Raw genomic sequence first — 14,182 nt, 5'->3', positions numbered from 1 at the left:
TCAACGCCATTATCCCTGCATCGACTGAACTAACAAGGTACCTATCCAATGGAGCACACATTGTGTTGATAGCTGTGCGTTTCCTGTTCAGAAGATTTGTGGGTTGTTCACCCCTGGAGAGTAGACAAGTATCCTACCCGAGATATACGCGGACTTCTGTGACATTTTTGATAAGTCACGATCCGAAGTTTTACCGCCTCATCGCCCTTTCGATTGTCCGATTGATCTTTTGCCAGGTTCTGTTCTTCCCAGAGGAAGGTCTTATCCACTCTCACTTCCAGACTAAAGCCATGAACGATTACATCCAGGAAAATCTTAAAAAGGGGTTCATACGAAAATCCTTGTCTCCAGCCGAGACAGGGTTCTTTATTGTCAAGACAAAAAGCCGGATTTCTTCGCCCATGCATTAACTATAGAGGGCTTAACAAGATCACCCTCAAGAACTGATACCCGTTACCACTGATCTCAGAACTTTTTGATCGTCTTCAAGGCTCAACTATCTTCACCAAGTTAGATTTGCGGTGGTGCCTATAATTTGGTAAGGATTCGCCAGGGGGACGAATGGAAGACGGCCTTCAACACACGAGACGGCCATTATGAGTACTTAGTCATGCCCTTTGGTCTCTGCAACGCTCCACCTGTTTTTCAGGACTTTGAGAAGATCTCAGAAGATCTCATTGACAATCAGTTTCTAATTGTCTACCTCAACGACATAATGTTTTTTCCAAGTCTCTTCCAGAACGCATCAGTCATGTCAAACAGGTACTATTTCACATTTGCGAGAACTATCTCTACTCCAAATTGGAGAAATGCCAATTTCATCAAACTTCCACTGCATTTTGAGGTATATCATCTCTTATTCCCGGTTCCCCATGGATCCAGCTAAATTCAAGGCCGTTATGGACTGGCCACACCCTACCACTCTCAAAGCTATGCAACGTTTCTTGGGCTTCGCGAATTATTACCGCAGGTTTATTCTGAACTTTTCTTCCACGGTACCCCCCATCACAGCCTTGACCAAAAAATGGGCGGATGCTGCTTCCTGGCCACCAGTGGCCACTCAAGCCTTTCATCTCCTGAAAAAAGCCTTTGTATCAGCACCCATCCTCATTCATCTGGATCCCAAGTTGCAGTTTACTTTGAAGATGGACACATGTTGGGGCCGGAGCCATCTTGTCTCAAAGGAGGTCACCTCAGGCCAGTCTCCACCCCTGCGCCTTTTTTTCTAAAAAAAAAATTATTCGGCTGAACAGAATTATGATATTGGTAACCGGGAACTTCTGGCTATTAAGCTTGCTTTTGAAGAATGGAGGCACCTGTTGGTGATCGGACTCTCCGTATCCTCCATCTTAACGGACCAAAAGAATTTACTCTACATAGAAGGTCCTCGTTGTCTAGCTGCTCGTCAAGCTCGTTGGTCACTTTTTTTCCCTGTTTCAATGACATCATATCCTTCATACCAGGTTCCAAAACCTGAAAGCCGATGCCCTTTCTTGTCAGTTCTTAACCGAAGACAAGTCCGAGGACTATATGGAGACAGTTCTTCCGTCTAAGTACATTTTATCCGCCAACACATTTGATGTAATAGACAACATCTTTCAGAACCAAACCCGTATTCCAGTGGGTATCGAGGTCCCAGAGGGCCGCCTCTTCGCCTCACCATGTTACCGGAGAAAGGTCTTAGAGTGGGGTCATTCATCCAAGTCTGCTGGACATCTGGGTACCAGAAGAACCGCCGATCTCATCGAACAAACCTTCTGGTGGCCCGGCAATCAAGGAGATATTAAGGAATTTGACAAATCATGTTCCACTTGTGCTCGCAATAAAACTCCTCGGAGCAAGCCACCTGGTCTTTTACACCCTCTTCCCATTCGAGATCCTCCCTGGAACCATTTATCTATGGACTTTATTGTAGAGCTGCCTGTTTCCAAGGGAATCAACACCATTCTTGTCATTATTGATCGTTTCTCCAAACAGACACATTTCATCCCTTTAAGAGGTCTTCCTACTTCTTCCAGTCTGGCGGATATTTTTGTCAAGGAGATCTTCCGTCTACATGGAGTTCCACAAAACCATCGTCTCCGATTGGGGATCACAATTTATCTCCAGATTTTGGCATTCTTTCTCTCAAAAGATACCGGTATTACCTCTCTGGGCGTGTATGTGTATACCAGTATTACCCCTCTAGGTGTGTATCTCTATATACCGTGTGGCAATCTGCTCCTTTATGTAGCGCTGACGCTTGCCCAGGCTCTTCTTGACACATTCTTCTAGGGTTTGTTTTGTATAAAAGGGGGACAAACACATGTATGCACACAAGGGCACTCAGCCCTCAACCTTCAGCGGTTTATTTCTCCACTACACATTTTTAAACACTGTCACTTTAAGTCAAAACAAAACATAAAAAGAACACCTATTCCCTTTATGTAAAACTAACTACACCGTAGCTTTAACCCTTACTGACTGGATGGGCAGCTAAACTGGTTCCCACCCCCAAAACATGCCCTGGCATATGCAACAATATGCACAGTCTCTGCACACAGCAATAAAGGGTTTTGCTTATGTTAGTCCAGGTTTTGAACAGACGTCCCCGCTTCAGCGCGTCCTCGTGTCCTTCCTTCTTTTTGGATTTGCCAACCCAGGCAGTCCCAGCAAACTCTGCGACCACCGTCCAGCGGGTCTAAGGAACTGTGCCAGCCTTCCTTGTTGGGGATCACTCTTCCCTGATGGAAACAGTTTCTCTCTGGCTCTCAGTCTGACAGCTTCCTGCGTCTTTAAAACACTTCCTCATCCAGCCTGATTAATTAGGCAGCAGCTGCTGTTGCCTATTCTAGGGGATTAACTCTGAGAGCTGGAAAGTCCCATAGCTACTAGTTCCCTAGTCCATTAGGAGAGTGACTCTGTCACAACCGGTATTACCTCTCTAGGCGTGTATGTGTATACCGGTATTACCTCTCTGGGCTTGTATGTGTATACCGGTACTACCTCTCTGGCTTGTATGTGTATACCGGTACTACCTCTCTGGGTGTGCATGTGTATACCGGTATTACCTCTCTGGGCATGTATGTGTATACCGGTATTACCTCTCTGGGCGTGTATGTGTATACCGGCATTACCTCTCTGGGCGTGTATGTGTATACCGGTATTACCTCTCTGGGCGTGTATGTGTATACCGGTATTACCTCTCTGGGCGTGTATGTGTATACCGGTATTACCTCTCTGGGCGTGTATGTGTATACCGGTATTACCTCTCTGGGCGTGTATGTGGTATACCGGTATTACCTCTCTGGGCGTGTATGTGTATACCGGTATTACCTCTCTGGGTGTGTATGTGTATACCGGTATTACCTCTCTGGGCGTGTATGTGTATACCGGTATTATCTCTCTGGACATAGTGACCTGACCGACTTGGGGGGGCCATGGTATTTCACCCGTGTAGGGCTGCTGCTAGGGGCTGGGTAGTTTCCTCGTCCTGATTGGCTGCATTACCCAGCAGCAGGAGACGGCACGAGCCTGGAGTTGGGGGCCAAGGAGAGGAGGAAACAGCATGGAGCAGAGAGAGGTGTGTGTGTCTCTCGAGGCGCGTCGCACCTGTCACCATTGTGTCCAGTATTTTTGGAGAAGCCTCCTGACAATCCTAGCCCTTTATTATTATTTTTTAGGGATCAAGAGACTCCGGATAGTGATTATGAAATGATTATGAATAGGGTTGTATCACTAACTGGAAGTAGGATCTTTATTTAAAGCTGAATGAATTATTGTAGTTTAGACCAGGGGTGCGTAAAGTTTTGATCCTGCACCCCCCCCCTGCCTTCTCAGCTCCCGGCTCATGCCCCCTCCTCCCTCCCCCAACTGCAAGGCTCCGGCGTCAAATGACGTCGTAGGTTTATGTGACGTCACGTGATCCCGCAGTTACCATGGCGATGCGTCGCCCAAGATCAGGTAGAAGCTGCAGACTCCTCGCGCGGAGCCCCCCCCCCCCCCGGCACTTAATTTAAGTGCCTTGAGAGCCCGGGACGCCGCGCCCCCCTGCAAATTCTCCCGCCCCACTATGCGCACCTCTGGTTTAGACATTAGTTTGATATTTAAAGGCACATTTTCCCCTACAAAAACACCACAGGATACAGGTATTGGGTGCACAGTACACATTATTCCAGACAATATATTGCTGAGCTAACTTTAATATTGCTGTTGCTCTCTTTAAACAACATTATTTAATATTTTTAGTTAAGAAATTTCCATTTTCACTTTAAAATAAGCAAAAAACAAACTTGACAGCAGTGACGTCATTCGACACATTGTTTTGGTGATGACGTCACTACTCCCCTCATTGGCTGCTGCCCAGTTATAACAACGCATCCCCGCATCTTGGAAGGAGGCGGTGGTCATGATATTAACCTCTGCTAATGGCTTATTGCGCATTGCTCGTCAAAGGAAAGACGTGCTGATTGGAAGAGAGGGGTCACGCCCCGCGCTTCTGATTGGATGGGTGTAACTGGCAAGAGGGCGGTGATACAAAGTAGTTGGGACGGCCATGTTGGTACTCCCCCTGAGGCGGTGTCTCACAGCAGAGCACCCGGGTCAGTTCCGCCGCACTGCGGGGGTCAGGTAGAAGGGAAGGCGGCTTCCACGGTCAGTGGGGGGTGACAATCATGCAGGTAAGTGATTGGGGACACTGCACGATCAAGTCAAGGACAACTTTATGTGTGTTTAGCGCATAACGACTACCTCGGACGCTAGGCTTTGAGCCCTTAGTGTTTTCTACGTTGTGAGCACCAACATGGCGGCTTTAGCTCCCTATCAACATTGAGTGGGCCGTTGTGACAAGTTACGCACTTCCTATCTGGGTGTAGTAAGATGGTAGACGTCTGCTGACTTCTGGACCCTTGGGGGGGGAGCAAGATGGCTGATTTCCGGTGTTGTCTTCTTAGCCAGCCGGGTAGCGGCCTTTGAGGGAATTCGATCTGGAGGAGCGATTGAATGGGACGGAGGGTGTGTATGTGAGAGGAAAGGGGGGCTGAGATCAGCGTCTTTCTGATTAAGGAGGGAAGCATTTGTCCTTTATGAAAATGAGTTTCTCATATAGGGTTGGTTTCTCTCTGTCTGGGGAAGCCCCCCCCCGTGTGTCTGGTAAGGGGGGGGGGGGTGGATGAAGGGGTCCCCTGGTAGTGAGGATGAAGGGGTCCCCTGGTAATGCGGGGGGGGAGGAGGTGAAGGGGTCCCCTGGTAATGCGGGGGGGGGGGGGTGGTGAAGAGGTCCCCTGGTAATGCGGAGGAGAAGATGTCCCCTGGTAATGGAGGGGCGGGGGGGGAGGGAGGTTAAGGGGTCCCCTGGTAATGCGGGGGGGGGGTGTTAAGGGGTTCCCTGGTAATGTGGGGGAGGGTGAAGGGGTTCCGTGGTAATGCAGGGGAGGGGGGAGGTGAAGGGGTTCCGTGGTAATGCAGGGGAGGTGAACGGGTTCCGTGGTAGTGCGGGGAAGGTGAAGGGGTTCTGTGGTAGGGAGGGGGAGGTGAAGGGGTTCTGTGGTAGGGAGGGGGGAGGTGAAGGGGTTCTGTGGTAGTGCGGGGGAGGTGAAGGGGTTCCCTGGTTACGCGGGGGAGGTGAAGGGGTTACGCAGGGGAGGTGAAGGGGTTCCCTGGTAATGTGGGGGGAGGTGAAGGGGTTCCCTGGTAATGTGGGGGGAGGTGAAGGGGTTCCCTGGTAATGTGGGGCGAGGTGAAGGGGTTCCCTGGTAATGCGGGGGAGGTGAAGGGGTTCCCTGGTGGGGAGGTGGGAGGTGAAGGGGTTCCCTGGTAATGTGAAGGGTGAGATCCCAGTTCATGCGTCTGCATCTTTTTGAGACTCTTGGCCCTTCTGTGTCCCACACCATACGGCTCATTTGAAGCTGCAGTCCCTCCGCGCACCACAATGACAGTGACATTTAGAGCTGTATTTATGAAGCAGCCTCCTGCGAGGAGACGCCCTCCAGCGCTGGGCGACACTTGACACCTTGCTGTCTTGAATGGGGAGAAGCCTGAATTCCTGAACCCTCTCCCAAGTCTCCGCTTCCCATGTTGACAAATTGCTTTAAAACATTATTTGAAGCCGCAATGCCCCAAACTGACTTTTTGTTTAACAGAGTTGTAATTGGGGGAGAGGGTCTGAGAGGATCTCCCTGGAGCAGAGCCGCAGAATTGTCTGGTCCGAGATCCCCTTGGTTCCCCGAGATACATAGTAGATTAGGTTGAAAAAAAAAGACATACGTCCATGATGTTGAACCTATGCTAAATTTAGACGACAGATATTTTATCCTATATCCGTACTTACAGTATAGTGATCCAGAGGAAGCAAACACAAAACCCCAGTGACAAATTATCTAATGATATCTCATAAGGGAAAAAATAAATTCCTTCTTGACTCCAAGAATTGGCAATCGGATTACTCCCTGGATCAACATCCTTCCCATGTATACTTATTTGGTATATCCCTGTATACCTTTCTAAAAAGATGATCCAATTTTTTTTTTAAACAAATCTATTGTATCTGCCATCAGTCTCCATGGGTAATGAATCCCACACTGTAACTGCCCATACTGTAAAGAACCCTTTCCTATGTTGCTGGTGGAATCTCCTTTCCTCCAACCTTAAGGCAGGGCTGCGCATGCTGGAGGGGTGGGAGATTTTGCGGCGGGGGCGGGGGGGGGGGGGGAGCGGTCGGTTGCAGAGGCCCCACGCTCTTCCCCACGGCATTTAAATTAAATGCTGGGGGATCGCGTGAGGCCCCTGCAACACTTCACTTACCGGGATTCAGCCGGCTGTGACGCATCGCCATGGCAACACGGCATCAAATGCCGCTGTAGGGCCATATGACGTCACACGCGGCAAATGACGCCGCGGGTCGTGTGACATCACATGACCCCGATACCAGATTTGGGGAGGGGGGCACGCGACCAGGAAGACGGGGGCATAGCAGGAAAAGTTTGCGCTCCTCTGTCTTAAGGGATGGCCCCGAGTCCTTTGTACTGCCCTTGGGATGAATAGTTCTTTTGAAAGCTCCTTGTACTGTCCCCGAATATATTTGTATATAGTTATCATATCCCCTCTTAGGCCTGGGACATAGTGCCCCAAACAGTGCGGAGGCGCGCTGAGGCTCAGGGAATGTGGTGATTTCCCTGGCCTTACACAGTGCGCCGTCAGGGGGCGGGCCAGTGACGTCACAGAGCTGTTTCGCCCTCATTGGGTGAACCGCTCACGTGACCGGCCCTGCGCTCCGGCGAGCGCCAGATTTCAAAACTGTGTGAGACACACGCTTCCGCAAGCGTGCAGAAGCGTGCGCGAGCCCCTGCTAAAGCCGCTCTCATTGCGGCTGCAAGGGCTCAGTTTCGAGCAGCAGCGCGCCTCAGCACGGTTATGCGCTGACCATGCCCGAGGCCTTAGACACCCTTTTCTAATGCAAATAAATCTAATTTAGCTAGCCTCTCATAAGTTAGATTGTCCATCCCCTTAATTAATTTGGTGGCTCTTCTGCACTCTCTCTAGTTCCATAATGTCTTTTCTAAGGATTGGTGCCCAAATTGTACTCCATATTCAAGGTGTGGTCTTACTAATGCTTTATAAAGGGGCATAATTATGTTTACTTCCCTTCCATCCATTGCCCGTTCAATGCAAGATAAGATCTTGTTTGCCTTTGCAGCTACTGCATGACGTTGGGCACTATTGCTAAGCCTGCTGGCTACTAGCACTCCTAAATCCTGGATGGTTGCCAGTGTTCCTAGTTTTTAATGGGGATTTAAATGACTGTCCAATAGGAAGCTGCAAACAGACAATGTTGCGGCTTCCTCTTGGCCTGACGTTTGGTAGCCATTTTGTTTCCCCTGAAGAGATTTAAACCAGGGAAATTCATCAATAGGTAACTCCAGGGAAACAGGGTTCCCAAAGTTGTGAATGGCTCGGTTCTGCTTTGTGACAAAGCGAGCCAATTCTACGTTTCGTAAATAATGTTTGTGCGATGATAGGAATAGCCTCTTTAAAGCAGCCACGTCTGTGTATCTTATTTTATTTGAAGCAGGGGGTTTCTCTGGAGCTTTACCGTGTTCATTTCAGCTCCGGAGACCCTCTGCTTCCCTCTGTAGGTGGTGCTGGTAGCCGCTCTGGTTTTGGCAAGTTCGGGCTATCGAAATGGCGGCTTTAGAGCTCCTGCATCACTTGGGCCTATAGGAAGCTGTGGTGTCATCCCTTGCGCGGCTTCCTGTTGGCTGTGGGACTGCAGAGCTGCTACTGGCACCCGGTAATTATCTCAGGGAGCAGGGGTCCCCAGAGATGAAATGAGCACAGTTAAACTCTAGAGACCCCCTACTTCAAACCTTGGGGGGGGGGGGTGGGCATTTTTGTGGAGAACATATTGCTGCTTTAATGATCTGTATAATAACGTGTGCATGTGTTATCGGACACAGAAGAAAGATGGTGTCCACTGATTCAAATTGTCTTGTCCCAAATAAACATGAGGTTAAAACGGAGTCACGAGTACAATATTCCTCTACAGCAGTGTTGTGCAAACTTGGGGGGGGGGGGGGTGTGCGGCCACTGCAAGTCCCTTACCTTGTCTCAAGCGGCCTCTGGCGATACATCGCTATGACAAAGCAACGTCACATGATGTCGTGACATCAAATGATGCAGCCAGAGAAAAGGAGGGGGAGGGGGCAGGCAACAAAGTTTGCCCATCCCCGCTCTACAGAAAAACTGGCCCTAAGAGATCTAAGCTAGATCTGCTGTATTACTTTGTACCCGGATCCGCAATTCATCCCTTTTTTTTTTTCCTGCCTTACAAAAAATGCACTTTGTTGCCATATTAAATTGCTGATTTTTTTTCTTCTCTGGGATGTAGAATTTTCTTTGAGAACCTTATTGTTGGGGTTTCTTTGGGGGGGGGGGGGAAGGTTACCTAAAATAAAATTGAGCCAGGGGGCGTAACTCCCGTCCTAAAGACCCCGTAACAGGTCAGGTTTTGAGTATAGCCCAGCTCCAGCACAGGTGGTTCAATCGGAGGTGTAGATGAAGACCTGTGCTGAAGCAAGGACTGATTGAGCCACCTGTGCTGAAGCAGGGATGTCCTCCAAACCTGACTTGTTGGGGGGGTCTTGAGGACTGGAGGTGAGCCCCTTTGCCTTAAGCAATGCTGTTCAGGTTAATGAATCCTCGTGCTTGCATTGCAGTGACCACGGTCGGTCGGGGACATGGAAGGGAGATGCCAATTCTTCGTGGAGAAATAAACCAGGTGAGCTGGACACGCCCCCCCCCAATATTCCTAATGATGCTGAGCAGTAAGGACCCGTTGCAATGGGCCAGGAGGTGCCTAACACTTGGCACCGTTTAGATCATCTGGGTTTAACGTCTCATACTAATTACTACGGGCTACAGGGCAGTCAAATGATTTGCAATCTGTGATCCAAAGAGCTGACGGTCTAATCAGATTTTAGTCTCTTAAATGCAGAACATTTACATCTAGTAGGAAAACTAATCTCTCCTCTCCCCACCCCATCTTTGCTCTCTGCGCTCTCCTCCCCCTCCTCTCTGTGCTCTCTCCTCCCCCTCCTCTCTGCTCTCCTCCCCATCCTCTCTGCTCTCCTCCCCCTCCTCTCTGCTCTCCTCCCCCTCCTCTCTGCTCTCCTCCCCCTCCTCTCTGCGCTCTCTCCTCCCCCTCCTCTCTGCGCTCTCTCCTCCCCCTCCTCTCTGCGCCCTCTCCTCCCCCTCCTCTCGGCGCCCTCTCCTCCCCCTGCTCTCGGCGCCTTCTCCTCCCTCTCCTCCCCCTCCTCTCTGCGCCTTCTCCTCCCTCTCCTCCCCCTCCTCTCTGCGCCTTCTCCTCCCTCTCCTCCTCCCTCCTCTCTGCGCCCTCCTCCTCCCCTCCTCTCTGCGCCCTCTCCTCCCTCTCCTCCCCTCCTCTCTGCGCCCCTCCTCCTCCCTCCCCCTCCTCTCTGCGCCCTCTCCTCCCTCTCCTCCCCCTCCTCTCTGCGCCCTCTCCTCCCTCTCCTCCCCCTCCTCTCTGCGCCCTCTCCTCCCTCTCCTCCCCCTCCTCTCTGCGCCCTCTCCTCCCTCTCCTCCCCCTCCTCTCTGCGCCCTCTCCTCCCTCTCCTCCCCCTCCACTCTGCGCCCCCTCCTCTCTGCGCCCTCTCTCCTCCCCCTCCTCCCCGCGCCCTCTCTCCTCCCCCTCTTCCCCTTGTGCCCCCTCTCCTCCCCCTCTTCCCCTTGTGCCCCCTCTCCTCCCCCTCTCTCTCTGCGCCCCCTCTCCTCCCCCTCTCTCTCTGCGCCCTCTCTCCTCCCCCTCTCTCTCTGCACCCTCTCTCCTCCCCCTCTCTCTCTGCGCCCTCTCTCCTCCCCCTCTCTCTCTGCGCCCTCTCTCCTCCCCCTCTCTCTCTGCGCCCTCTCTCCTCCCCCTCTCTCTCTGCGCCCTCTCTCCTCCCCCTCTCTCTCTGCGCCCTCTCTCCTCCCCCTCTCTCTCTCTGCGCCCTCTCTCCTCCCCCTCTCTCTCTCTGCGCCCTCTCTCCTCGCCCTCTCTCTCTGCGCCCCCTCTCCTCGCCCTCTCTCTCTGCGCCCCCTCTCCTCGCCCTCTCTCTCTGCGCCCCCTCTCCTCCCCCTCTCTCTCTGCGCCCTCTCTCCTCCCCCTCTCTCTCTCTGCGCCCTCTCTCCTCCCCCTCTCTCTCTCTGCGCCCTCTCTCCTCGCCCTCTCTCTCTGCGCCCCCTCTCCTCGCCCTCTCTCTCTGCGCCCCCTCTCCTCCCCCTCTCTCTCTCTGCGCCCTCTCTCCTCCCCCTCTCTCTCTCTGCGCCCTCTCTCCTCGCCCTCTCTCTCTGCGCCCCCTCTCCTCGCCCTCTCTCTCTGCGCCCCCTCTCCTCCCCCTCTCTCTCTGCGCCCCCTCTCTCCCTCTCTCTCTCCCTGGGCAGTGGTTTCCTTATTTCCTGCGGTTGGGGGTAGTGGGGACCCCCGATGGAGATGTACATTCTGTATTTGCCCTGCCTTGTACATTGGAGCGTTGCTGTGATTGCGTAATCGCCAGGAAATCAATCACCGCCATTAAAGAAACAGTGGGGAAATGCCAGTTTATTTGTACAGAAAGGAAATGACCCAAACATCTGGTTTTGTGCAATATAAATGTCATTATAAATCAGCCGCTCTCCCCCACGGCCCTAATCCGCTGTTTGTATTGTAGGGGTACGTTCCTTCCCCGCGGCTGCTCTGGGGGGAGAGGGGGGTTGTTGTGAGTACAGTTATCGTTATCACGGGTAGCAAGTTAAACACTATGTTCCTTTCCCTCTGAGTCTTACCTGTTACCGGAGCAGCCCCCCTCGCACCCCGCCAATAGTTAGAGGGGGAAAATCGGGTGCCCGAGAGACGAGCACCCCTATTTTAAGCTACAGGGAGTACTTCTAGGCAAAGTTACTGGTTTTAAATGTCCCTCCAGGGGAAACAAAATGGCTGCCAAATCTTGTGCCAATAGGAAGCTGCAACATCATTGGTGGGGACTTCCTTTTTAAATCCCCTTTAAAAACCTGTAACTTCTATAGTAAGTATCTCGGGGTAACCCCCCCCCCCCCCAACCGGCCCCAATCCTGTAGGGTCAGTCAGGGTGGATTGCCTCTGAGTGCCCCGAGACGTAGGTACTCCTGGGGTGGGGCAGGCCTGCGTTGCTAGGGGAGATGCCGGGTAGGTGCGCAGGGCGCGGTCTGCGCGGATGTGGAACGGAAGGGGAGGGACTTCTCCCCGTCCGACATTGACGGAGCAATCACGTGTCGGACGCTCTCTCACATACAATACACGCCACCACGCTCGCCCACCACACGTCACCGCGCTCGCACACGCCACCACGCTCGCCCACCACACGTCACCGCGCTCGCACACGCCACCACGCTCGCCCACCACATGTCACCGCACACGCCAGCCACCACGCTTGCACACGTCACCGCGCTCGCACACGCCAGCCACCATGCTTGCACACGTCACCGCGCTCGCACACCACACGTCACCGCGCTCGCACACGCCATCCCACCACACGTCACCGCGCTCGCACACGCCAGCCCATCACACGTCACCGCGCTCGCACACGCCAGCCCACCACACGTCACCGCGCTCGCACACGTCGGCCCACCACAAGTCACCGCGCTCGCACACGCCAGCCCATCACACGTCACCGCGCTCGCACACGCCAGCCCATCACACGTCACCGCGCTCGCACACGCCAGCCCACCACAAGTCATCGCGCTCGCACACGCCAGCCCACCACACGTCACCGCGCTCGCCCACGCCAGCCACCGTCGCCCTTGCTCTCTATTTTAGATCTTTCACACGCTATGAGTTTTTTTTCCCCTCATTGACTTTTTTAAGTGTGGAATTTAGTAACACCGCTGCTAAGCCGTTAAAACTTTGTGACATCACCGGGCGTTAAAGAGTCTGCTCGGAGAAGCTCCGGATAAGCCGGCGTGTCTGTGTGTAGTCTGCATGGGAAGCGGCTCTGTGCTGCCTGGTGGGTGTGGCGCCAGTGAGAATGCTTTTCGTTGGAGTGTCGCACCTTTCTTTTTTTTAAGTAACATATCAAAGCCATGAGGTCAGCTCGGTGCTGTGCGGGCCGGAATCCCTTACCTAGTGACACGCGCGCCCTGCCATTCTGCCGTCTCTCACCTTCGTAAGGAAAGTGGGGCGTGAAAGGAAATTGCACGTTTCCCAAGAGCTTGCACTTGTTTGTGATTTAAAGCAGGGGTCTCAATCTCTGTCCTCAAGGGCCACCAACAGGCCAGGTTTTAAGGATATCCCTGCTTCAGCGCAGGTGGCTCAGTCTTAGACTGAGCCACTGATTGAGCCACCTGATCTGAAGCAGTGATATCAATAAAACCTGGCCTGTTGATGGCCCTTGCGGACTGAGATTGAGACCCCTGCCTTAAAGGGACAATCCCTCCATGGAGCAAAGTGCAGTAATGGCAGTGACATGTGCAAGGCGGTCACGTTGGATTAGTTTTAACATTTTCAGTGCCACAGACACCCGGCACTTCTATGTTGCGTGACCGCTCTCGTGGTCACGTGGCTGCTCTCATGATCCCGTGGCCCGGCGAGCCTCTGGATATGGCAAATAGACGTGTCGACCCCTTACAAAGCGAGCGTTGACCTGTGATGTGTCGGGTATTTCATTGCGGCGTTGGAAAGGTTAGGGAAGCCGGTAAGATTGTTGCGTTAAAAGGTTGTGGGATTTTGTTGCCGGCTATATGGGATTGCACTTTTTTTTTATTATTATTATTTTTTTAAAGAGGCAGATTCTCTTCAAGTATTAAAGATTTCTTCACTATACTGTACAGCAGGGGTGCGCAAATTGGGGGCTCTAGATTTTCGGGGGGGGGGCGCATCTGTTGGAGGTCCAGCGCTCTCCCCCAAGGCATTTAAATGAAATGCTGGGGGACCGTGCGAGGTCGCTGTAATTTCACTTACCTTGGCTACCAGCGATATGTTGTCATGTTAACCCGGGGTCTTATGACGCCGGAGCAGAGTGGGAGACAGGAGAGGCGGGGGGGGGGGGGGTTGCGCACCCCTTCTGTACAGCAGGATGTCTGTTTACACCATTCTTATTTCCCCCTCCCCCCTCCCCCCCCCCCCCTGCTTACTGTTTTTTAACTTCTAACATACGAGACCGAAACCTACATTAATATGGCTGCGAGGCCCCTCTGACTTGGCGTAATTCGTAGACCTCCGAAAACCTTTCCTGAGAATATTCAGATCACATTTTCATTTTCTGGTGAGACGCTCCGTAGTCTGCCTGGAAAGCAGCTCTGTGCTACCTGGCGTAGTGGAGAACAGGAGAATAAACAGCACGAGTTGCCATGTGCAGACTCTGCTGCAGTCTGTGGGCCTTTTTATGTAAAAATAAAATCTGCTTTGAAGGGTGTCACATGCAGCTCTCGTTAAAGATGGATCACGTCAGGGGGAACTGCACGTCTCAGCACACACGGGTAAAGTGGCTGCAGATGGTATACAAGCAACGCAAGTGCCGGGGGGTGAGGGGGGGGGGGTAGTAATGTTAACTTGCTGGATGTCTTATAAGCAGATCTTTCAGCATCGCTCTGTTGCCACAGGTGGGTTTGTCCCTTGCAGACTTGGCATCTGTAAGGGCCTCCAGCCTCGGAGTTGCCCATCCCTGTCTGGCATACGCTGTACTTGGCACTGCCCTTC

General features: G+C 52.4%; 1 protein-coding gene across 1 annotated transcript in view; it reads left to right on the top strand.

The window, feature by feature from the left end:
* The first annotated feature begins 4,514 nt into the window (after window positions 1–4,514).
* The window catches only part of MRTFA (myocardin related transcription factor A), a 105,616-nt gene continuing 95,948 nt past the window's right edge, over window positions 4,515–14,182 (top strand). Inside the window, 2 exon segments of the mRNA XM_075573886.1 lie at window positions 4,515–4,658; window positions 9,192–9,253. Of these exon segments, the coding sequence (XP_075430001.1) occupies window positions 9,224–9,253 (30 nt within the window). The 5' untranslated portion in view covers window positions 4,515–4,658; window positions 9,192–9,223.

Source organism: Ascaphus truei, chromosome 17, assembly GCF_040206685.1.
Source record: "Ascaphus truei isolate aAscTru1 chromosome 17, aAscTru1.hap1, whole genome shotgun sequence".
Lineage (NCBI taxonomy): Eukaryota > Metazoa > Chordata > Amphibia > Anura > Ascaphidae > Ascaphus > Ascaphus truei.
Note: the sequence above shows the minus strand (reverse complement) of the source record. Positions and strands in the feature narration are given on the sequence as shown.